A 26,627-nucleotide genomic window follows, 5' to 3' on the forward strand; every position below is an offset into this window, starting at 1 on the left:
GATCACAACCAAAATTTAATCATCTGTTCCTTCTGTCGTTTACAACCTTTCCTGCAAGTTTCATCCAAATTCGTTCACAACTTTTTGAGTTACTGTTTTTTGCACACTGCCAAACAAACACTTGAGCGGTTATGAAAGCATAACCTCCTCCCTTGGTGGAGGTAAATAATCATGACAGTACTAGTGTCTTTCAGACACATAAGTTTAAGGAGTAGAACCAACTATAGGCCTGTGCAAATATTCACCAGGATAGACAGTTGGTTGCTCTTTTGTTTGGACCCTTTGGTCAAGGTCAGAGTATGAGACAGGACCCGCCACCTCAACTGACCACTGGTTGTGCTCACAGTACAAAGTGTGAACTTACCTGGGGCAGGGAGGTGAGCTCACCTCCCTGCCTGGGGATAGGATAGTCTACAATGTAGTTGTGATTTGATATTTCTTGTCACACCGCTCAGTGCGTACAAGGTACATGTTAGTAGATTGATAAATTTGTAGCTTGCTTTTAATAGAACTATTATTCTGAACACAGATGGGGGGGGGGTGAGCATGATTAACTGCATGATTTCATTCACATAGAAATTTTATTTGCACTAAGTATGCTTCAATTTTGATACCTGAGAGATACACAATGTATATACTTGTTGCTATGAAAGTTGATTGTGTATTTGGGTCTGAACAAACATACTAGCTGATAGACTGAAGTTAAAACATTGAGTCTGGACTATGTATAGTGAGTTAGTAGTGATGCTCTTGCAAATGACAAAAACCTTTGACACCTGTGAGATTCACTTTATTTTCAAAAATAAAGATAGATATACTGTGAACACAGACTGCTAGAAAACCCATTGATGATGTTGTAGCATACACTGTACATACTGTATACTCGTAGTGTAGGTTTGTACAGTGAAGATAACATTCTGGATTAAATACATTTTGTAAATGCGACTGTGTCTGATGGTTTCAGTTGGAAATTTGAACTTTTTTGAAAGTCATTTCAGGATATGAATTCTCCATATTTTAGAGTTGTAAAAAAAGTTACATTGTTATATAAAGATGCATGTCTATATTTCAATTAGAGTTTTTCCTCAGGTAGAACTAAATCCATGAAGATGCAGAAAACTGCTTTTGATTCACAGCTTGGTTGTTTGAGGACCAAGCTGTGATGTGCAGGAGGGGCAGCATGTTTGTCAGGAAGAAAATGCTTATCATTATTCCTCATTTGAAAGATAACAACAGAGGGATAATTCAAGTAGACAGTAGTCAACAGCTTTGATATTGGTGAGAGTTCTTTTGGCTAGTAAAGCTCAATTACAATTTGTAAACTTGGAATGCACTGTAATTGTGTGAATTGAGAATCTGCAGAAAAAGAACACTTGTGTGTTTGTTAGTAACTCTGGATTAGGCTGCAGGCTGCAAGCCAATCGCTGTAAATGGTTCAGCTCTTATCGAACCAGCATGCTTTTATGGGAAGGGTTCATCCTCAAGGTTTGTTAGACATCAAATTCTTGTTTTACAGTTACTACAATGTATACACGTCATGTGTAGCAGTTTAATGTCAGAGAGAGGAGAGGAAAAAAAGTAAACAAAAGACAGAAGAAAGGACCACTACATTGCCCCTTTACTTGAATGCATTGTTATTAATTTCAATGATGTTGTATTTTGAAACAGTTTTATTGATGTTTTGTTTACTTTTTTTTTAAATCTTCTGTGACATAGCAGTGTGAAACTTTCACCAACTGTAAAACTTTCAGAGCTGGTCACATGCAGGCATACAATTGTACATAACAACAATCATTATCAAAGTTAAAGAATTTGTTCCAGTTTTTATCTCTTCAAATTTTAGACTTCCAAAACCAAGAAAAAACAAAGTTACAACTGCATGCTGCATGTTCGTGATCACCACAGAAAAGCTGGAACTAAGAGACATCTGTTGTGAAGTTGCTAAAGTCAAGTGGGAGCATATTTCCTACAAACACAATGTTGTCATTAGATTATTTTTTTTCTTCATTTATGATGTATCTCAATTTGCTTGAAATCTTTAATAACTATCCAATATATTATGTTACAGTGGTATTGACTGCCTTCTCTTCATCATGTGAAATATAATTCTTTTTTTTTGTGTCAACAAACATACTTTTGATCTCAAAGGATATTCCTCATCACAGCTAGAATCCATACCAGGGAGGGTTAGAAGGCAAGACGTTTCAATAATATTTTGCCACTAGCCCCAATTAGCTCTTGAGCAGGTGCCTTGCAATTCCAAGGCTTGACACTATCTTTTTCTTTTAATATAGTGGCTGGACTAAAAATTTTGGTGTTCCAATTGGGCCCCTAAAACACATCTTTTCTTTAAAGAGTGGTGCCCCGACATCTACCCATATTTCTGGTGGTCCTGGGCCACCCTTAATGCCTTTTTTTTTTGTGACTTGGTTCTTGTCTTCAGTAATGTTAGTCTTTCACATTAAAATAATGATCTTTGTCATGTGCAGTTAACTTTCATACATTTTAGATTTGAAAAAAAAAAGATAGAAAAAAAACATTGCTTTTGCAGAATTCAGTTGGCCTACCTATGAATTACTGTTAGTTTTAGCAAGACCTTTTCCTGGCCTGACAGGTGTAGCACAAAATGTAAATGAAGCCAGTCGCAAATTCTGAGGAACACTTGTGCGAGCCAACCATCCAATCCCCATATGAATGCACAATCCTGAGTTTACATAATGGAGAATGACAGGATAAAGCCTGGGCTGCTTTGTGGCAGGTTCACCGGTGCATGCAGGCAATCTGTGTCATTTCAGTCCAAGTCGCCGGTCCGAGAGAGGTGTGGCAGAAGCTTCCAGGTCTCACTGGTAGTCAGACGATTGGTAGCCAGACACTCGTTAGCGTATTAAGCTCCTGTGCTCTGTACTGTTAGGCCTGGATCTTTGTATCAAGTCTAGTTCCTGATTTCGGACCTGTGGACCCTTGGTACGGAGGTACTGTAACCAGCATTTCTTTGACGTTTGTCTGCTGGTACGATCGGGAGCTCACGAGTACCTTGTTGCTGCCACTCGATTGCATGGTAGCTGTTTGGTGATTAAATTGGATTTCATCGACCTTAAAGGGAAACAACAATCTTAAACATGGCGGCAGCACTAAATGATGAGAGGAAGCAGGCTCTGAAGGACATTGCCAATAAACTCAGAGTTCACAGCATTGTTTCTACTTCTGCAGCAAAGTCGGGGTGAGCAGAGAAAAAACCCACACACTTTTTATGCAAATTACCGTGTTTACCCTTCTTGTGGCAAATTATTTTCTGTTATAATAACTTTCACAATATGCATTGTACAAGGCATAAATGCGTTACTCTCGTTAATTACTAATTTCCATGTGATACCCTTTATAACTATTATAATATTACAATATATATCATAGGCCTAATGGGTAAACATGTGAAATATCAAATGCTTCATTGAATGCAATGCACATTTTTTTTTCATATAAAGAGCCATTCTCGCCAAAATGCTACTTGACATAGCACTTGAATACACAAGTTTGCATTTTACCAGATTCCCAAGTGTACTTTCAAATGGAAGAGGGAATAAGTGGTGATTTGCACTTTACAATTGATTCTGTGAGGGAAAGATTGAATACAAAGTTGTACAAGATTCATATTGCGTACAGTCCTGTATGTTACCAAGGAGCTTCATGTTACCCACAGACATACAAATTTGTACCAGCGCACGTGTCATTAGTGCTTCTGTGTATTTCCAATGTGAGAGAGGGGATGATTTCCCTTCTCAAAATTGAATAGCGAACTATCGATAGACATAATATTTTGAACAAAGTGATTTTACACGCAATTGTACACACATTTCTTTGTGATAGAATTGCTACACAAATGAAACTTTTAGCAGTCATACTCAAAATGCATAGTGAATTGCTATACAATACCTGGAAAATGGTTCCCTGCGAGAGTCTGTATCACATGAAAAACCATAACCCTTATGAATTCAATTTCTGTAATTCATGTAAAAGTGATACCAGCATATGACCCAGGCTGTACAGTAAAGTAGACGCCATGTAAAGAATGCACTGCTTTCCACAGTGACTTGCGTATTTGTGGTTTTTCCTGTGTGGACCAACAATGTGTTTACACATGACTTGGCAAAGATTATAGTCCCTTGCCTTGATTTGTATTAAGCTGAGATATTTGATTATTAAAATTCCACATGATTTTCAATGCAGTGTCAACATTTCATGTGTGAAGTGGTTTTGAGGACCGTGCTATCATAGTAATGGCAATGACTTGGCATTTCACTCAGTTATGTAGCTTTTATTTTTTTAATTGAAGCACTGGGACAATGTTCATTTCTTCCAGTTTTGTCATTCTTTTTCATGATCTTAATTCTTGATTTTCTTGATTGTTTTCATGATCTTAATTCTTTCTTAACTTGTTTTACAGTAAATTTAGGTACAGAGATACTCTAAGATGCCTTGCAGTAGAATATGTGTAACTGCAGGTAGACTCCATTCTAATCCCTGAAAAGTATTTGATGTGAGCAAGTGATAGTAAAAGCTCAATTTTCATGGCTACTGCTAAAACACTGATCAATTCAATGCTTATTTACGTCAATATAGGGCAATTTGTCAATCAGTTGCGAGCTCATTCTTGGTCTTAGAGAGAAAATGCATTTATGAATGGATTTGATCTAGGCCTTTAGTCAGCTGGCCTGCTTTAGCAGTAATTTTGAAAGAAAAGTATTTTTCAATATGCTGGGTGCAGATTGCGCAAGTGTAGTCTGACAAGAAATTTTACAATCCACATCTAAATTTTAACATTTTGATACCAACACAAGATTTGTGCATTTCTAAAAATAATAGCATGTGTCTCACACAACCATATCCTTGTTTGTCATGTATGTTTTCAAGCATATTTTGTAGATTGTTTTGGACTTGCTAATCAAGCCCAGAGAGCAGTTACACAGACATTACATTATTGTAAAACTAGAGACAAATTTGGCCAGTCCCTCTCACAATAGGATTTTGTTTGTCTGTTTGTTTGTTTTAAATTTCCAAAGCCATATTGGGACATTGAGGAAAAACATACTTTTGTAATTCCTGACTCAGTCAGCAATTATATCACCTAGGTTTTAAATCATATTTTCAGTTTGTACAATATTGTAGCACATGCTCAAAGGCATGTGGTGTCTGCTAATTGGGCAAATCAGCACTTGCATATTTTAGGAATACCCTGGCGACTCTCAGGTGCAGTGTACTGGTACCCAGGCTGCGCGACATTCCGGGCACAGTTTCCTTTCATTAGGACGAATTATGCTGGTCGGTGCATTCCTGGAGAAGGAAATTGTGCATGGTCTAGAGCCATTGAGGTGTGTGAGTTGTGCCGTAGAACAGGAAATAACAGTAAAATTTCAGTGCGTTTCTCCAATTTCGTGATGTAACTGGCATGCGTGTTCTGATTTTCAGGCATGCTGACCTTCAGGCGTTGTTGGGCCACTTTGTACTCAAATGTACTCTGACTGAATTTTCTGACTGATTTTACTGACATATGACTAGTGTATGCATACAGTTACATTGTACTGTACATACAATTGTATACAGCTGTAGCTGTGCAAGAGTTATCGGTTCTTTAATTGCATTAAATACATGCTTACAGAACAATTTTATTCACCACTGTTCACACAAATGAAAAAAAACCCACAAACAAACAGACAAACTTTGTTCGGCAGCAAGCAAAAACACTTGCATCACCAAACTGCACAAGCCTAATAATTGTTCAGAGCATGACCATGGCATGCAAGTGTTCGCATTTTAGAGTGGCGAGTTGCATCATGACATTGCACACACACACAAAATTAAAAAAAAAACCTTTGATTTTGTGCCTGCCACTCACACATACTACGCAAGGCAAATTAACACCATGGTTTAAAAAAGGATTTCAAGATGGACTAATATTAACATGGCATAGTGATTGTGGGTCACAATAGTAGTGTCCACATGCAAGAATTGATGGTTTTTGCAACGCATTGCAAAAGTTAAGGGTTTGGGATCTTGCATCGTGTGTTCCTGACAACCAAAGAGTGTGCAAACAACCAACCTGACATAGCAATAATTCATGCATGCAAATTTGCTTTCAAAGTGCCAAGATATACTGTATTCTTCAGAAGCTTGGGAATTCAGTAACCTTCTGTGGGTAATACATGTACTACTACTAGCTAATATCCATGGATATTGTTCTCAAAATTTTGAAGATTCTTTTTTTTTACAGAGTTTGAGGAAACTTTTTCATCAGCAGCAGTACTTGTTGATGACAGCTCCTTCAAGGAATAGAAAGTATTAAATTTGCTTGTGAACTAAAAGGCAGACCCAGATAAATAGCAATGCAGCTCAAAATTTCAGTTATCTGTGTGTGTATTTATGATGGAAACTGTAATTACATAATGTACAAACAAGTACAAGTTTGCCTATTTCACCAGCTGCTTGGAACTGCTTTTCTTGTGCTTTAGCAACGAGTATTTGTGTGTTTGTCTACAGTGTGAATGTGTTTGTGTATCTACAGTTGTATGATGCAAAACAAGTAGGGATAGGAGTTTACGGTGTATAACAATGCACGTAAACATGTATGTTCATATCTCAAATATGTGGACACTGTAACTCACTGTATTTGTAGCTGTACCAGTGCAACTGATCATCATACCGTAAACCTCTATTCCTACTTTTTTTGCCCCATACTTTGTGAACTTTTTTTTTTAAAGCTGTAAGGGTCAATCAGTGTTTGTTCACTGTACTATAGATACCAAAGTATCTACATTGCACACTGTATGGGAGAAGCAACAAACAACTGTACAAGTGCAGTCTTCCTCTATCGTTTGTCATTGGGATGGCATATTTTTCTATAGCACCTCTTTTGTAAATTCACAATACACTCTGCAACTTCCAAAATTCGGTACCTAGTGTTGGTTGAGCAATCCCATTCAGAAAATTGTCCTAAGTTACAGTCCACTGCCTTTATATTAAGGGGAATTTAGAATAGTTGCACGATGTTTATAAATTCTGCAGAATTGTGGGAAAATTGCTTTCACAGGAAGCTATGCAAGGCTAACACTCCACAGTTGTACATGTACTTGTGTGTGTGTGTGTGTGTGTGTGTGTGTGTGTGTGTGTGTGTGCATATTGAGGTTGCTTTGTATTTCTGTGAGATACCATTGAAGAAAACAATAAGTAACCAGGAAGTAACATGGATTTTATGTCAGTGAAAAAGAGTGGCTGTTGATGAGGAGAAAAAAGTACAGCTCCTACAAAATCCCATTCTCATTGTTTTCAGGAATGGTAGGCATTTATGGTTTCTTTTTTGCAATGCATATCTGTTCAAGTAGCAACCTTACAAGTAGACTTAAGCTGTCTGTATTGGCAGCATGAAAGCACAAACCACATACTGTACCTTTCAATGAATACATCATGTAACACATTTTAAAGAAAAATGAGCCGGGGACTGCATTGCAGTGGAAGGAAGCAGGCTCTCTCAAATTGAAATTTTACAATCTTACAAGAAAAAAAGAAGAAGCCCGCATGATATAATGATTTGGATGAAATTATGTGTGGAAAAAAAATATGGAGGACGATGATGAAGCATTGCTTTTGTATGTTGGAGCACGTTGCTAAAGCTATTTTGATGAAGTTTACTCGTAATTGGGAAGAACGTCACTTGTAGTGTACACTGTTGAATCTCCAGACCCCACCCTACCATATCAGCTCAACGCAGATATTGTAAACAACAAAAAATAAGGCATTGTAAAATTGCAATGAGTAGGCAATATTTATAGCTGAGTCACTCGTACATTTGAAAATATATGTCTTCTACATTGTAAATACCCATTGAAAGGCATGGGGTAGCAGCAGGAAGGGGGGGGGGAGCATGCATTTTTGTGAGTACTGGTATGGCATGCATTGTGTTGTAAATGCTCACAGTTTGGATGGATTTTTCCCCAATACTTCCTTGTGTTGTGTCTGCCATTTGGGGATAGGGACCTTGTGCATTGGTGCAGCTATTCAGGAAATGTGTTTTTTTGGTGTTTAACTGGTTTTCCTGTTTTTTGTCACATCATTCAGGGGTACCCGGATGTGTTTGTTTAATGCAGTGAAGTACAGTAGCAAACATTTTCTTTTCTTTTGTGTGAGTTTTTGTTTGCTTGTTTGTTTTTTGTTTTGTTTTGTTTGTTTTTTTAGTGGGGGGTTCACTTTAAAGCGATTTTTATGCTTTGCTTTATACTTCGCCTCTTCGGAGGGATTCTGTGATGTGTACGTGTGTGTGTGTGTGTGTGTGTGTGTGTGTGTGTATGAGTAGCTGAGACACAATCAAGAGTACGAGAGAAATGCGGATGACATACATTCCAGATGATACACAATACAATCTAATTGGCTGCCAACCTGTCTAGAGTAACCACCTGCCTACAATTCCTGCAGTGTGCTTTATACTGTAATGTGCCTCATGAGGCAGCTCTGGGCAGGCTTGACAGGTCTGTTCCAGTGTCCATGAGAGCCTGGTGTCACCATTCCTTTCTGATGTTTTCTTTCATCCCATTAGACATCCAACATCATGTTGCTCGGCGGCGGAGATCATGTCGGTCCTCTTCTTCAACACCATGAGGTACTCCATCGGCAAGCCCCGCGACCCCGGCAGCGACCGCTTCATCATGTCAAAGGTAAGGACAAACGAGAAGACATGAAAAGTTTTGTCGAATCATTGTGTGTGTGGGACTTTCTGTTTGTCCACTGAAAAGTGTATACTGTGTTGCTAAAAACTAGGGAAATGGAGGACATTGTTTCAGTTAAAGGACAAGTTCACCTTCATAGACATGTTGGTTGAGTGAAAGCAGCAATATTAGTGGAACACATCAATGAGACTTTGAGGAAAATCGGACAATCCGATCAAAAGTTATGAATTTTTGATGTTTCTGTTCAGTCACGGCTGGATGAGAAGACTACAATAGCTTGTGATGTCATGTGAGTACAACTCTATAAAGAAAGTATAAAGAAAATTCAAGATATTCTCACTTTTCTCACATAATAAAAGAACACTCGACTTCTCTCTTTCAGAAGTCAGGGGAAATAACATTACCCCTAACATAAGTCAGTAACAAGTCGAGGAAATGTGCACTTTATTCAAAAAGTCACGTTTTGTGAAATTCCCTTTTTATTTTCCTTATATCGTTGTACGCATGTGACATCATACACTGTATTAGTCTTCTCCTCCAGCAGTGATTGCACAAATATTTTAAAATTTCATAACTTTTGAACGGATTGTCGGATTTTCCCCAAACTTTCACTTAAGTGTTCTGTTAACATTGTTGCCTTCACTCAATCCACATGTCTATGAAGGTGATCTTGTCCTTTAAAGGTAAGGAATCCCATTTGCATGCCTTAAATGAAGAGTTGCATAAATACAGTGGTATGTTGAAGAGAATATCATTTTAGAAACTCCCATAAAGTATTGAAAGTGGAAGGTAACATTTAGTACATTTTTTTGACGGTTAGATTTTGAATTGAATTGTTTTCGGGGCTCACCGTAAATTCCAGTACATTACTAGGCTACCTTTGCAGACCCATGTACTGCATGTGTGTCCATCATGTATATTTTGTGAAGAAAGTTCATCAACACTTACAAACATTTCTATATACATTCTTACCACACACTCTATATGTTATTACATCAGCTCTTGTTCTTTTAGATTTGTGTTTATAGATCACAAATACAGAAGAATGCAACAGAAAGGCTTAAATGTGGCTGACACACAGAACTACTGAGTAGTTGAGTTTTGTGCATTATTCAAATTGTAGATAACTGTTGACTTCCAAATTTCTAAGCAGTGGCCTAAACAAGTCCCCTGAGGTTCATATCTAATGTTTTGCTGCATTTTGGGAGGTCTGTAAAAGGTATCCTCTACCTTTAAAGGGACATTCCAGGCGATTTTCATAACTTCCCATCATGTAGTACGTTTAAATCGACAACTCCGTGTATGGATTTGTGGAATTTATTGTGGTTCTTGAGCAGAGAAACAATACTTTGAAAAATCTAAGACAAATTACACTGAACAAGCATAATGACATAGGAGGTTCACCTATTTCAGAAATGTAGCAGGGTAATTCCATTACAATACAGCTTGCCTGTGAGTTCACCTGTGTATAATATATGCATGCCTTATTTTGTTCTGCTTCCTTGAGCCCCAACTCATGCATCTTATGGTGACTCTGCCATGTCATCATCCTTGTTCATTGCAATTTGTTCTAAACTTTTGAAATATTCTTATTCTTCATCCCAATCATCATAAATTATGAAACTCTGTCCTCAGTATATCTAATTTATAGTTGTTCAAATGTAAAAATCTGAAAATCATCCGGAGGTCTCCTTTAATAAGGTCGCAGCGAGACTGTGAGAGTGTTTTCTCCTCTCTTGGGTCTATAGCATCAGTATGGTTAAGTAGGAAAGGGGATTACGTTCCTTGGTACTGTTATCTACTCTGTACTAGCAACTTGGAGAATGCCAAAACATGAAAGACATTGTCCTCATGCATTTGAAGGGAAGCAAAACTCTAAAAACAGTTTCCACTTCCTTTTCAAAAGAGGCCAAAAAAAAAAAAAATGATGACAAAACTAAACAACACAATTAAAGTATGTGATAAAAGGAGCAGAGATTGATATTGTGATGGGCTGTGAATATGTGAAGAGATTTGTGAATCATTTTGCCCTGTATTCAGAGAAAAAAAATTTTATCTTGAACTTTTTTGGTAGAATAGTGTGATTAGGTGAGCAGAAATTAGAGATGCATGGCTGTGATGTACCTGAGCTGCATGTGGTATGGTATGGTGTGAGGGAAGGAGGTGTTTGGATGAGTCTCGTCCATTATTTAAACAACGTCTGAAGCTGATGTCAGACTGTGCCAGATGTCCAATAAATCGTGCTCTGCAATCCCCCTAGCACTTACCCCCTCATGCACCTGCCTTCATCAGAAGCTTCTACTGGTAGTGACTGTGAACAGTAATTATGGAGTACGCAAATGGCGACGGGGAATATACAAAAGCTCGTACCCCCAAGACATATTTCCAAACGCTTTTTTATCACCCCACTGGCAATTCAAGAAGAGAGAGGGAGAGAATAATAAAAGTGAAACCCACCCATCCTGAAAGAGTCAAGTAGGGTAGCTGGAGTCTCAGTGAAGACAACAAACACGATTGTACTATTCAACAGCCAGTATATGTCTTGACTCCGGATACTCAAAGATTGTGTGGTTTACAGATGCATTGAATACAGTTGTGGAATCCTCGATAATGGTTGGTAACAGAAAGGAATGTGATCCCAGCTGTTTATGCTCATTCATTCCCATCTCTCATGAGTGAGAAGTCTTGTGGCGCACTCCACAGAAAATGTGCACACTATGAAATGTAAAAAGACAGACGCAATCTTGAGAAACATGAAAATGTAGTAAGTGTAGTGTGCAGAAGAGAAAACAAAAATGTCCTAGGTGTGTGTGTGTGTGGGGGGGGGGGGGGTGGGGGAATGTGAAATGGTAGACACGAGAGGGAAGACAAAATTGTTTTCAGATCAATGTACATTGTATCTGTTCTTATTTTTCTTCCTTGTGTCTTTTCTCTGATTATCTTGATCTCTAGGGTCATGCGGCACCAATCCTGTATGCTGCCTGGGCGGAGGCTGGTCTGATTGAAGTGGAGGATCTCAAGAATCTCCGCAAGATTGACAGCTTGCTGGAGGGACACCCAACCCCTGTGAGTATACTGCAGTCTCCAAAAGCGTACCGTACCATACCATACCATACCATACCAGGACAAAAGTGGACCATTTTCCTATGTGCTTTAAAAGCATGTAGTACTGTACTGTACTGTACCTTGCCAGACAAATGCTTGAATACAAAGTGGTTCAAAAATGTATACCATCTGTCGACACAAGAAGAATGCGCGTATAACAGACACTACGTCGAAGTGTAAATCATACCCCGTTGCTTCAAAACTTGTGGCTCTTCTGACTCAAGTCAAAAAGTATTAACTCATGAGGGAAGCTATCTCCACAGAATACTCTAATGCTCCCAATCTTGCAAGGCATGGTATGGCAATGTGCTGCTCGGTTCACTTTTGAGCACTCAAACACGGTCGTGGGGAGTTTGGGGAGGGAAGACATCCATGTTGCCTTGTTCTGTTACAGACAAGAGCACAGCGTGTATAGCACAATAATGGTGTTAGTGGGCTACCTTGGTAATGATACAGTGGAACCTTGTCATGAAGAGATAAGATATAACAAAACCCTCATATAACAAGGTGATTTTGCGAGTGCCAACTCTTTAGATTTGTGTGGTCTTTTGTATCCTGTGATAGTGAGAAGCCTGATGTAACAAGGTAATTGTCATGGTTTTTAGCTCACCTGAGCCAAAGGCTCAAGTGAGCTATTGCGATCGCCCTTCGTCCGGCGTCCGTCGTGCGTCGTGCGTCGTGCGTCGTCCGTCGTCCGTCGTCCGTCGTGCGTCGTGCGTAAACTTTTTACATTTTCATCTTCTTCTTGAAAACCCCAAGACCGATTTTCATCAAACTTGGCAGGTAGCATCCCTAGGGAGTTAGGAACTCAACTTGTTAAAATGGGCACCATGCCCCACCCAGGGGGCCCCTAGGGGGGCCCAAACCCCCCAAAATTAAGGAATCTGTAAAAATCTTCTTCTCTAGAACCAGAAGTGATAGAGCTAAGTTAATACTATGAGTTAGTACATTGATGACTGTAGTTTCAAGTTTGTTCATGGCAGAATCAGGGGTGCCCCCCTTGGGACCCAGGGGAGGGGGGTGGGGAAGGGTTCTAATGGGGCCTAAATTGTACATTTTCATCTTCTTCTTGAGAACCCCATGACCCATTTTCACCAAACTTGGCAGGTAGCATCCCTAGGGGGTTAGGAATTCAATTTTTAAAATGGGCACCATGCCCCACCCAGGGGGCCCCCAGGGGGGCCCAAACCCCCCAAAATTAAGGAATCCGCAAAAATCTTCTTCTCTAGAACCAGAAGTGATAGAGCTAAGTTAATACTATGAGTTAGTACATTGATGACTGTAGTTTCAAGTTTGTTCATGGCAGAATCAGGGGTGCCCCCCTTGGGACCCAGGGGAGGGGGTGAGGAGGGGTCCTAGTGGGGCCTAAATTGTACATTTTTATCTTCTTCTTGAGAACCCCATGACCCATTTTCACCAAACTTGGCAGGTAGCATCCCTAGCGGGTTAGGATCTCAATTTGTTAAAATGGGCACCATGCCCCACCCAGGGGGCCCCCAGGGGTCCTAAACCCCCCAAATGAAGGAATCTTTATAAATCTTCTCTAGAATCAAAAGTTATAGATCTGAGATAATACTATGAGTGAGTACATTAATGACTGTAGTTTCAAGTTTGTTCATAGGAGATCCAGGGGTGCCCCTCTTGGGTAGGGGGGGGGGGGGGGGTTGGTTGGAAGGGTCCAAATGGGGGCCTGAATTGTACATTTTCATCTTCTTCCTGAAAACCTCATGATGGATTTTTGTCAAACTTGGCAGGTAGCATCCCTAGGGGGTCAGGATCTCAATTTATCAAAATGGGCACCATGCCCCACCCAGAGGGCCCCAGGGGGCCCCATCCCCCCAAATTAAGGAATCTTAAAAAAATTGGGCCCTTATTGTACATTTTCATCATCTACTTGAGAATGCCTGGTCAAATTTTGGTACAGCTGTTAATAATTTAGATTAGTGACTGCGTGAAAGGTGAACTTGCGATACTCAGGTGAGCGCTAGACCCGCGGGTCTCTTGTTAGGTTCTTGTTTTGTTGAGGTTCCCCTTTAAAAAAAAATTACCGTAAAAGTAGAAATTTTCACAGTGTTAAAATTTGTGCGCATTTCGTGCGACCAGAAAAATAAAAGCATACAAAATTTTTTACTTGCCATATGTTCCAGTAGTTGATGTCTCGATTCTGTGGAATTAAAATCTTGCGAAACTCATCTTATGCAGCTAAGCGCGAAAAGTTGCTCACGCAAAAATGTAAATTTTTACTGTGCATGAAATATGTAGGTTGTCATTGCAAGGAAGCGAAGGTGTTGGATTCATCCACCTTGAGTGCAAATAAGAGTATAAAAGCACAAGACACAATTTTCTTGTCTATATGTACACTCCCTGCTGTTCAGTACATCATCTCTCTGATGAATTTTCTTCAGAAAAAAAAAAAAGTGAAAATTATTTTTATTTTTTTTTCCCTATTCAGAGACTGAGCTTTGTGGATGTTGCCACTGGATCACTCGGTCAGGGACTCAGCGTTGCTGCTGGAATGGCCTACACGGGCAAATACTTTGACAAGGCTGAGTGAGTTACAGTCTTGCAGCAATAGTTGTGGCAACTCCTGCCTCTCAACTCAAACAGTGCATCATAGCAGTCTGTTTTGTCTCAAGTTTTTTTGTATGGTAGAATTAACATAGTTTGTGTGACCTCAAAATCAACTTAATTTGCAAAATATGGTGATATTAGGAGAAATTCCTTTCAAGCCAAAATTCAAGGTTTTGCTTTCCTGTGACCAGTTCTAAGTTTGGTGTAGGAATTTAGTATTTATTGTTTTGTTTTGCTTTAGTTTCTGTTTTTGTTTGTTCTGTTGCAGTTGTGTTAGAATACAATGTAGCATTCTCAAAGCTCATTTGACCAGAGTTTCAACTGAACTATTTTGAATTGTTGTAGTGGACCTGAATTACTCATCATCTATATTGCCACGTTAATAACCTTCCTGTGAATTCATCCTCCCATGTGCAGCAGGTTCTAAATCTAACCATTTTTGGTGTGAAACATTTGTAGAGGAAGAGAATGGCATTTTTATTAAACATAGGGCCAGATGATGGTTCCCACTGGGAAAAAAGGTATTGGATGATTTTCTAAATAAAGAAGTGATATAGGCAGACAGGTGTAGTTTGTAAGTGTCTTGATCATTTAAAGTGTTTTTGTTTATGTTCTTTTTTTTTAATGACTATATGCATGTGTGGCTGCTTTAGGGCCGTACATTTGAAAAGAAAAGAAAAATATACCTAACCTCCAATTGATCAATCAATCAAGCAAGCCAGAATCAATTTAGCCAAATTGATGAAGTACAGATGTGTATTTCAATCAAACATGGCTGGGATGATCCATCTGGTTATACAGCTGTAGGACTTGATTGCAGCACTGTAGTGTTGTTTGGTGATTATTGCAGCACTGAGGTATATCTGCTCTGTGCTATCTTTCTCTATATCCAGTTACCGCACCTACTGCCTGATTGGGGACGGAGAGAGTGCCGAGGGGTCGATCTGGGAGGCCTGCGCATTCGCCAGCTACTACAAGCTGGACAACCTGGTGGCCATCTTCGATGTCAACCGTCTCGGTCAGAGCGAGCCGGCCTCCCTCCAGCACCAGACTGAGATCTACCAGAAGAGGGCAGAGGCCTTTGGGTGAGGGTTCACAAACTCCAAAGCAGCCCTGGCATTATAATTGACCCTGCATCACAAAACCACAGGAAAAGTCACTAGACATGGAGTTTTAGTTAAAGGTAGATTCTGAAAGAGCAGACTAGGCTTTAAAATGGTGTATAACTCAATACAACTGGACCTTCCTATTCCCTGTCTGAATGATGAAAGGAATGTACGTGGACTGGAAAAGTCTTTACTGAGAAAAGAGGCTTAACTGAGAAAAGAGGCTTTGAAGTTTAGGGTCGATTCAAGTGCTTTATCTTTTCAAGTTGTGTGCTGTGCAATGAATGGGACAAAAAAATTAACAACAAAAAACGGTATATAAAACTGTAATAGCCGCAATGAAGGGATTATCCCACACTCATTATGCGGATTCTATTCATTATTGATACCAACTTTAAGTGCAGTAGCACTGACTTTTCAAAAGTTGTCGGTTTTGAAAGTGAACAGTATGTATGCTTTATGATACAACAGAGGTCTCTAAGACATATCAAATGACACCATTCTAAAAATTGAGTACTGTGAAAACTGCTAAAATGACAATTTCTCATTTGTTTTACAAACTCAAACTGTAGAATTACACAGAAGAAGATTTGTTCTTCCAAAAAATAAAAAAAAAATCAAAGATTGACTAGGTTCACCCATTTCACCTATTTTGAGCCCTCGCGCAAAATCAGGGTGTGCGACTGGTGACTAAAGGTGGAATGCATCATTTGCAAATCTGTCATGGATATCTTTATGGTTTGTGTGAAAAGAAAAAAACCAAACCAATGGGAACAAACCAAAGACAGTGAATGACAATATGTCAAATTGTCCTGATGTTTGCTTGAGGGTCTCCATGTATTTTTCTCATACCATTGGGTCAATAGGGAAATTACATTTGTAAGTCATCTTTTGAAAGTGCCACGTACACAGAAATTGTATGCATTGTGCATTATAGTGCCATTCCATTGCATGATTAGGTTGACTTCAATTAATGCATTAAAGGCATAATTTACCATTTGCAGTTGAAACAAAACCCAGCATTAGTGCTTTAAAATAGTTCTAAAATGTGAGTTAGGGATAGAAACAACCACTGTGAAAATTTGAAGCCGTATAATCAGTGTTAAGTATTGTTGAAGGGGATGGCTAGTAACCGATCAGTGGGAATCAGTGGGAATGCTGAGGGATGATTGTTCCGATCCTTGTGGGATTCATTTAAGAGTACATTATATATCTACTGTTGTGTGAAAATTATTTGCTTCAGAACGGTCTCATATTCAAGTAATGTGCAGATTAATGCCCCGTCACTGACCAGGGACGCTTACCTGGAAACATTAAACTGCACATTACTTGAATATGAGACCATTCTGAAGCAAATTATTTTCACACAAGAATAGATATATAATGTACTCTTAAATGAATCCCACAAGGATTGGAACAATCATCCCTCAGCATTCCCACTGATTCCCACTGATCAGTTACTAGCCATCCCCTTTAAATACATAAAATGTGAACAACAGTTATGATAAAGACATTTCCAGACTAAACCGTTTATAGTTATGGCTTATTGAGAAAAATACTGATATCTCATATTTTAGGCTTTATTGCAAAAATTTCATATGGTAGGATGTTTTGTGATACAACAGACCAATACATACGCAACAAATGTGATATCTTGAAAATTTTTAGAATCACTGCTCCCAAAGGTAAACAGGGGCCCGTTGCGTAAAAGTTACTATTATGGTAACTTTGCCATCCAGTGGCAACTACCATGGAATTCTTGATTTTGATTGGCTGTTGAGTATTGTTGCCATGGTAGTTACCAATGGATGGCAAAGTTACCATAATGGTAACTTTTATGCAACGGGCCCCCAGGACCTTTAAAGTCAGTTCACCATAATGGTTGAAGATTTGTCTGAATTTGGGGGGGGGGGGGGGGGGAGGGGGGTGGAGATGATGTCATTGCCTCACCATCTTTTCCCATAAAAAGGTCATCATTGCTAGTTATTTCAGGACTACAATAATATGATATGCAGGATACAATGCAATTTTTATGGCTTTCATGTCAAAAGCAAGGAAATTTAATAGAGAACTCTGGAAAAGTGTGAACTGAGAAAAGAGGCTCTGAAGTACAGGGTCTATTATCTGTCAAGCTGCGCTAGCTGTGCGATGAAAGGGACAAAACACAGGATGTCAACACTGGAGAAACAACACATTCTGTCCATGATTAATGCCAACTTTCAAAGCAGTAGTATTATCCTTTCAAAAGTTATTAGACTTGAAAGTGAAGAGTGTACAAAGGATTTCAAGAAATGAAAAGGGGCCTCTAATACATACTTGATCATTCTACTCTCCCCCAAAAAAGGGGTTGTAGAAAAACTGCTGAAAATACTGGTACACTTTCCCATTCGCGTTATGATCCTAAACTAAAGAATTATGTAGAAGAAAGATAGCTCTTTCAGAAAATATGAAAAACTCAAGATTGACTTAGTCGACCCATTTCACCTGTTTTGAGTCCTCGCATGAAATCAAGGGGTGCGACTTTTTGTTTTGTGATGCATGGTCACATATGAAAGTAAGGATTGAATGAACAAAAAGTTCATTTTCATTGAATAGTTGTCTCTTATTTTTTTTTTTAAACAGTGATAGTGATGAGATTATATTGTCATTACCTCTCCATGCTTCTGCTGAACTGCTTACATATCTTTACTAAAACTCTTTGAAAAGTAACTGAAACAGAATCATATTGTTGGTATCAAATTATTTTGATTTTTTTTCATGCCTCCACTACGAAGTGTTGCTGAAGATATTGTTTTCGGAATTTTTGTCTGTCCGTCCATGATTGGATTTGTGGACAATGTAACTTCAGCTTTTTTTTGCATATTTAAGAATGTTGAGAGATATATCCTTTTTTTTTCCCTGAAGGATGCACGCCATCGTTGTCGATGGTCACGATGTCGAGGCTGTGAACCGAGCCTTCTATGAAGCTTCCACTGTCAAAGGCAAGCCGACTGCCATTGTCGCCAAGACCTTCAAGGGCAAGGGATGCCCCGGTGAGTGGCGGTGTCTGAATGACCCTTTCATCTGTAGCTGTGTGTAAAGCATTTTACCTGGTGCTATGTGTGTATTATTCTTTCATCTGCAGCTATATGTGCGGCTTTTGACTCCTAGATAGATCCTCTCGCTGACATTTTTCCCAAGAGGCATGCATAAATGACTACAAAAGCTGAATCTACCTGTCACCTCTTATCCTCAAATATAGATGCTGGAAGTGCAATATTGTTCATTTGTTGTTTTAATTTTCAGTGAAGTAGAAGAATCTTGGAGTTCTAATAATCCAAGGCAGCTCAAGGAAAACTGATCTATGCATGAAGTCTTGTCAGGAATATCATGTTGAAAAAAAAAAAAAAATCCTAACTGTGCACGTTTTTGATGTGAGAAATTGCCTACAGATTTGTCCAGTATTAGTATTGAGGTGAAGTGTGATTGGATCATTGTGTAAAACCATTTCAAACCAGCATCTTGTAGCGCACTAACAGATTCGTCTGTCCATATGTGTTGACATGTCTTGTTTATGTGTCATTTTCCCTTTATGCCCTTTGCGTGCCAGTCTTTTTTTCTCTCTAAGCTCCAAACAGTGACCCCCATTATGGATAGGTGAATCTTGTTAAGCCGTATCCGGGCAATTACCCCCAGAGGGCAATTACCCCCGGCTAAATACTGGTTAGTGGTAAGGTTAGAGTAAAGATTAGGGTTAGGGTTAGGTTTAGGATTAGGAGTTTGGGTTAGGGTTAGGATTAGGTTCAGGATTAGGATTAGGATTAGGATTAGAGCCAGGGGAAGGGTCTGGGGTAATTGCCCAGGGGGTAATTGCCCTAGACCCATAAGAAAGTCCTTGGGATGGGCAGTTTTCTTTTTCGCTATATCAAAATTTTGTCATAGCTGGACAAATGAAGTGTATTAAGATAAATAAATGCTAATTTTGGAACTGCAATTTATAATCTATTGTATCCTAAATTTTGTTATAACCATGTTTGTTATAACAGGAGTGCACTGTTTTCTCTTTGAATTTAGATGTGGAGGATCTTGAGAACTGGCATGGCAAGGCTCTTGGGGACAAGGCAGAAATCGCCCTAGAAACCATCAGCAAGCTGATCACCAACAAGGGCCCCCATGGCATCACCCCTCCCTCCTCAGCCCCACTGGCCGACAATGACCTCACCGTGTCCCTCAATGAACCCCCCAACTACGAATTAGGAGCGAAGGTAGGATCGAGCATTATGAAGGTGTAATGGAATATAGAAGCATATAGTTTATATTTCTTATCTTTATTAAAAAAGAAATAACAGATTATTTCATTTATTTTCATGCCTCCGCCAACGAAGTGGCCGGAGGCATTATGTTTTCGGGTCATCCGTCCGTCCGTCCGTCCGTCCGTCTATACGTCCGTCCGTCCCGTTTTGTTTTTGTCAATATCTCAAAAACCGTGTGATGGTTTTACATCAAACTTGGCATGAGGGTATATCCTGGGGGGATAATACTTTGTTTGGATTTTAGGGTCACAGGGTCAAAGGTCGAAGGTCACAGGTTATTTTGTGAAAAAAAAGGTTGAAAATTCATGTTTTTCTCCATATCTCGCAAATGGTTTAAGGTATCTTCATGGAACTTAGTATATATGCTTGTTCCAATGGGCAGTGATTATCTAGGGAAGTTGGGGGTCATGGTTCAAAGGTCAGGGGGTCAAAGGTCAAGGTCAACTCCTCAAAATATCACTACTTATATTTATGCAATGCCTGAAGGTTTTTTTTTTTTTTTTAACTTGATGTGAACATGTATTACCAAATATATATTCTGTGGGAAGTTTCTTGCCAAAAGGTCAAAGGTCAAAAGGTCAAAGGTCAAGTGAAAGTGCTGAATTGCACTTTTTCCTCCATATCTCAAAAGGTATCATCATGAAACTTACATATTTATGCATGTTCAACTTAACAGTGATTCTCTTTGGAACTGTGAGGTCAAAGGTCAAAGGCCAGGTTTAGATAATGCTATTTTCCCATTTGATACTGAAATTATACTTTTTCTCAATACCTTGAAAATTACTCAATGCATAAACTTATTAAAGGGTCAAAAGTCAAGTAAAAATCATCAGTTCCCCAAATACCTGCACTCTGACATTTCAATCATTCATCCAATGGAACCTAGTTCTAGGAAAGTGAACATTCAGCACATTTGTGTCAAACCTGTCATTTTAATATTTTGCCGATTGTGTGAAACTGTCATCACACATTGTCAAGACATTGTACTATAGACCTATTAGGAGAACCATGCATTATGGTGGAGGCATATCAGTCGCCGTAGCGATATATCTAGTTTTCATATAATTCATTTGCGTCATTTGTGTTTGATAATATAACAAAACTAGAAAAATCTCAAAATATTGCTAAATTTGTATTTGTACAACCATTCTATGGATTAAATGCACAGAACAATTCAAAGAAATTGTAAATAGCAACTTTTGATCCTCAACCTCCCTTATTTTCATTGATGAGACCCAACAAATGCAAGTACAGTGTACTGTCTAGGATACACACACACCAACATGTGATGATGCTACCTGTGGTTTCCAAACTCTTTTACAGGTTGCTACTCGTGTGGCCTATGGTACAGCCCTGGTCAAACTGGGTAAGACAAACTCACATGTCGTAGCCCTCGATGGGGACACCAAGAACTCCACGTATGCCATCACCTACAAGAAGGCGTTCAACGACCGCTTCGTGGAGTGCTTCATCGCAGAGCAGAACCTTGTGGGCGTGGGCATTGGCTGCGCGTGCCGCGACCGCAATATCGTCTTTGTCAGCGCCTTCGCGTGCTTCCTGGCCCGCGCCTACGACCAGATCCGCATGGGCGCCATTTCTCAGACCAACGTGAACTTTGTGGGCTCCCACTGCGGTGTTTCCATCGGTAAGGGTCCAAGAGTGTTTTGATCGTACCCTGTTTATTTTCAGGCAGATTTACTTTGTGTACATGTTTGTCATGAAATTTGAATAGTCTTGCCTTTATGGAATCAGTGTCTTGCTGTTTGTGAGTGCAAGAAAATCTTTAAATATTCTATTGGGGCTACAACCGGGGCTATAGATGCTTCACGTGACACGCTTCGACAGGTTCGCTGTCGGGTCTGTTCAGGTTCGGGTTTGTGGTGGTGGTGGCGGTGTGGTTGCTGGGCATGAGTGTGGAAGGTGCACGGCGGCGGTGGTAGTGATTCTTGCAAGGTGACACTGCTGCTTCATGAAGGGGGAATGCACAACCTTCAAAATACAAAGCCTACATACTTTTTTCCACATATGTACATTCTTGTATGTCTTGTAATTGGTAAGGGTCAACTGTGCTTGGTCTAACCCATTCTGCAGGCAGATATACTGGTTTACGTGTTTGTAATGAAATTTAATCTTGCTTTTTGTGGAATCAACGTTTGGTTCTTTAGTGCAAGAAAATCTAGAGACATTCATGTGAGGGGGCACTGCTGCTTCCTGAGGAAGATGCACAGCCTTCAAAATAAATATCCTACACGTGTTTACGTAATATTTTCTTTATGTCTTGTAAGTGTTCCTTTACGTTTTCAAAGTGCTGTCAAATTATCATTCTGGAGATTAAAGTTGCCCTTTTACACTTCAAAATTGAAGGTCATCAAATGTCACATCACCTCAAATACTCCATCTTTTTCTCTTCTCTGCTTTTCCCCTTCCCTACTTCCTCTTTTCATCTTCCCCTTTCTCCCTACCCCTTCCCCTTGATAGGTGAGGATGGTCCCTCCCAGATGGCTCTGGAGGATCTGGCTATCTTCAGGGCCATCCCAACCTGCACTGTCTTCTACCCCAGTGATGCTGTCTCCTGCGAGCGCGCCATTGAACTGGCGGCCCAGACCAAGGGCATCACCTTCACCCGCACCAGCAGACCTGCCACGGCTGTGATCTACAAACCCGACGAGGTCTTCGCGGTCGGAAAAGCCAAGGTGAGAAGGAACGTTTGCCCCACCCTATCCTAATGTAACTTTTATGAGAGCTCTCAGAACTTGAAAAGTAAATTTGGACCTTCCAAGAGCTTGGTTCCCAACATTTAGATTGGAGTTGAACATTTGCATGGATATTGAGGCAGACGTATTGAGTCGTAATTACTGAGTTTGACATTGATGATTAGTAGGGATCATAGCTTGTTCTAATGGTGGTGGTGCTACATAGGGGTCCTTGGGCAGGACCCAAAATTCCATATGAGGGGATTTTCAAAATTCATGACATAATCCACTTCAAGTTCAAGTTCAAGTTCAAGTTAGTGCCAAACTTCTTGAAAATTTGTGGCTGGATTTGTTTACACTTGGTAGGAATCACGGGGGTGGCTTATAATTTGTACATCTGATTTTGGTGCCTCTCTGGCAGGGCCTACTTACCCCAAATTAGGAGGGTTTTGCCCAAGGGGCCTGCAGCAAACCCAGAATCTAAAGGAGAAATAGGCTACTTATGTGAGAACTAGACCTTTTATTAGATACCTTTTTATAAAGAAATCTTTAAAAGATGTCATTGGGGAACTATGTCATGAACGTGGATGATGCGTGCTTTTAGAAAGGCATCCAGCTTAGAAAGGTAGAAAGAGCGAAATGCCCTAAAAAATTCTGCAAGTCTTGTCACAAAATTCCTACATATCCTCTGCAATGCTGTCCCACTCAGGTGGTGCGCCAGTCTGCCGACGACAAAGTGGTCGTCGTGGGCGCCGGTGTGACGCTCCATGAAGCCCTTGCCGCCGCCGACAAACTGAAGGCCGAGGGCATCAACATCACCGTGGTGGATCCCTTCACCATCAAGCCCATGGATGCCGAGACACTGGCCTCGTGTGCCAAGGCAGCAGGAGGAAGGGTGCTCACCGTGGAGGACCACTATGGAGAAGGTAAGCCAAGACTTTGGTGGCCGTGCTACTAATGAGCATTTTTCTCTTCTTCAGGGTATAATGCCACTCTTGTGTTCAGATTGACTTTGATGAATGCTGTCAGGTCAAACATGCACGACGGTAGCAGTTACAGTGAGATCTGATGTACGAAAGGAAAGTCATTATATTTAAGAATTATACGCCTTTTGATATATAACACTAATATTGGTCACAGCCAGTCATGCAAATAAGATGAGGTATTTATACTACTAGTAACAGTTTAGCTGAAAGATATTGAATTTTTATGAGAAAGTTGTTCATTGTGTGGTTTTTGGTATCCAGGGGTTGACAATCCCTGGACAAAGAATAATTCATTCCTTCGACAAAGGATACATAATGATGATTCGAGTGTAGGTTGAAGTGAGTCAATAATGTCATCTCCTCATCTTACCACTGTTGGTTGAAAACATTCAAACTTTATGATTGCCCCAAAATTTTGTTGTTAATTTCAAAGACAATTCCAATGACAGTTCAACCCCCTTTTTATTCTTGTTTGATTCACTATACGTATCAAAGTCGGTTTGAACATGGGGTGGCTTTGAAGTAATTTTAATCTGCAATGGCCTTGCTAACTCCTTCATGTTTGCCAGGCTAGAGACCAGACTGCCTCCCTAACTCTCTGTATGTGTTGTGATTTAAAAGGAAATATGTCTTGAAATTCCCTGCTGTGACATCTCTCCGTCATTTTAAAAGAGTGTGTCTATTGTGTGAATATTAATTACAGCCTCAAGAATTAACCCCCCCCCCCAAAAAAAAAAAAAAAAAAAAAGCAAAAGAGAGTAATGATTGCAGACGAGGGCTGGAACATCATAATGGCATCATTATAGACAAGAAAAAGAAAATGTAAATAAAGAAGATGCAGCATACTTTCACTTTTCTAGCATAACGAAAGAGCATGTGACTAACCTCTCTCAGAAAGCAGGGGATTAGCAGTACCCTTGACATTATGTCTGTAACAAATTTGAGGGAATGTGTACTTTTCATGAAAAACAAGATTTTGTGGATTTCTCCGTATATTTTCTTCATGTTGTCCAAAATGAACTTGAAGTCTCCTTTAATATCCAGCAGTGACAGCACTGAAACTTGAAAAATTTATAATTTTTGGATTGACTGTCTGATTTTCCTCAAATTGTCAGTGATGTGTTCAGCTAACATTTTACTCTATCCACATTGATGTTTGAGCTTTTGTTTTGCAATAGAATGATCCCTGTAAGTGAACACATTTTTTTTTTTTTTCCCCAGCATTGTTAGAGGAATGAACTTCACACACTTTTTTTCTGTCTCCTGTTCAGGTGGTATTGGCGAGGCAGTCTCAGCTGCCCTCTCCAACCAGAGTGGGGTCATTGTACGCCGCCTCAATGTGGTGGGAGTGCCCCGTAGTGGGCCCTCCGCTGTCCTCCTCGAGAAATTCGGCATCAGCGCCAACTGCATCGCCAAGGCTGTCAAGGAGATGCTTCCATAGGCCTCAGGGACCAAGACATCGATATCATGCCATCTGATTAGGTTGATACCAAGGCTTTGGTATTAAGCCTTTGGATGAGATTTAGACTAGGAGAGCAGAGGAGTGGTGTTTGTTAACTACTTTTTTTTTATAGTTTTTTTTTTTTTTTTGTAACCTGTGTTTGTTTTCTATCTGTCCCCAATTCTGTGATACAACCCAAAATATCAATTTCAAGGTACAACCAGCTCAATGGGTTCCAATGCTCCAAGCAAACAAAACCTGTCTTCATTGCATTGTTATTGAGTATTTTTGTGCTGGGTGTAATTTGTTTAGCATGTAGAAAATTGAACAGTACTTGTATTTTACATGAATTATGGCACAAAATACCAGAATATTGAGTGCCCTGGATGTTTTTGATAAAATTGCTAACAGACAGACAAACGAAGAAACCTGGATAATAGCACAACTTCAGATGGGGGCAAAAATCTATCATTAGTGTTATGATCTTTGTAAATAAAGCTAGTGGCAGGGCAATAGGGTTAATACTTATATGATGGCACTGACCCTGTTTATGCCGTGCGTCCACAAACGTTGGTTGAGCCAGACTTTCGGTTTCATGTTACACTGTACTGCAAGCAAAGCAAATTTCCACAGAGATATCACAGCGATGAATATTTCGTGCTTTTGATGACTTTTTTGTATGTTTAGATTTGAATTAATCACTTTTCCCTGTAAACTAACAGCTTCAATTTGTGAACATGGTCAACACATGGTAACATTTACAGCAATAGAACTCTTGGAAGCTATAGCCTAATATGGTATACACCAAAGTCTTTGCAGGGTGGATGAGAATCAATTCAAAGTGAGATGACTTGCTTTTGGCAAATGCAGGGTTCTAGCTTAAGCTGCCGTAAATGAAGTCTACCAAGATAGCATGCAGTTTCAGACTGGCATATAGGACACAAATAATCAGATAACAATAATCTGATGTGAAATTTGAATTCATTGTGTGTTTGCTTTGAATTAATCCTCTAAGTGGAGGACAATCAAAAAACCCTCGCATGTAAAATTCAAAACTCTAAAACATGTGTTCATGTCAGGGAAGTTTTGGATTTATTTGAAGACAACAATGTCAAGTTTTACAATATTTTTGAGGGATACATTTGGTGAAAGCTCTTAATGCCACTTAACCTTATAGTGATTATGTGTCTGAATTAGTAGTTTACACTTCCAAGTTTCATGTTTCAAAAAAAAAAGAAGAAAAGTTAAGTGCAGTATTTGATGATGCGACATTTTTCTGAAAGAAAGCTGTGTAGATTACTACTGTGTATACACCCACAAATATGTTTGTTTAGATAAACTCGGTATTCACAACATGCCAGTTGATCTACCATTGTCTCCCTTATCAGTTGCAACAATATATGTGTACTGTAAAAGTTGAAATTTTCGCGGTGTTGAAATTTTCGCGCATTTCGCGCAACCAGAAGCTAGTGCGAAAATAAATGCACGCGAATATTTTTGCGTGCCATATGTTCCAGTAGTTGATGTCTTGATTCCGTGGAATTAAAAACATGCGAAACTCTTCTCACGCGGCCAAGCGCAAAAAATTAGTCGCGCGAAAATATCCGCTTTTACAGTATACCAAATGTTTTGATACCTCTTGTTGTTTCTGTTTTAAATCAGTTCTTTCCAACTGTTTGTCACCCATGTTATTCAAAATGATATGATTTCTGCCATGATATG

The 26,627-nt window shown here is 39.6% G+C and overlaps 1 protein-coding gene across 1 annotated transcript; it reads left to right on the forward strand.

Annotated features, from left to right (window-relative positions):
• The first annotated feature begins 2,802 nt into the window (after positions 1-2,802).
• On the forward strand, positions 2,803-25,478 carry LOC139743736 (transketolase-like protein 2). The gene is made up of 11 exons (XM_071654187.1): positions 2,803-3,220; positions 8,582-8,699; positions 11,664-11,777; positions 14,269-14,366; positions 15,281-15,472; positions 18,398-18,525; positions 19,547-19,737; positions 21,109-21,430; positions 22,264-22,478; positions 23,188-23,404; positions 24,736-25,478. The coding sequence occupies exons 1-11, from the start codon at positions 3,120-3,122 to the stop codon at positions 24,903-24,905; spliced, it is 1,866 nt and encodes a 621-aa protein (XP_071510288.1). The 5' UTR covers positions 2,803-3,119; the 3' UTR covers positions 24,906-25,478.
• The last annotated feature ends 1,149 nt before the right edge of the window (positions 25,479-26,627 follow it).

This window comes from Diadema antillarum, unplaced genomic scaffold (assembly GCF_040938485.1).
Source record: "Diadema antillarum isolate AM-2024a unplaced genomic scaffold, OU_Dant_1.0 seq00001104_RagTag, whole genome shotgun sequence".
Classification (NCBI taxonomy): domain Eukaryota; kingdom Metazoa; phylum Echinodermata; class Echinoidea; order Diadematoida; family Diadematidae; genus Diadema; species Diadema antillarum.

Excerpts from the sequence above, each read along its gene's own strand:
- LOC139743736 (XM_071654187.1), top strand. The coding sequence starts at position 3,120 with ATGGCGGCAGCACTAAATGATGAGAGGAAGCAGGCTCTGAAGGACATT. Across the intron at positions 15,473-18,397 it reads AAGAGGGCAGAGGCCTTTGG|GATGCACGCCATCGTTGTCG; the intron begins GTGAGGGTTCAC and ends TTTTCCCTGAAG. Across the intron at positions 22,479-23,187 it reads TCGCGGTCGGAAAAGCCAAG|GTGGTGCGCCAGTCTGCCGA; the intron begins GTGAGAAGGAAC and ends TGTCCCACTCAG.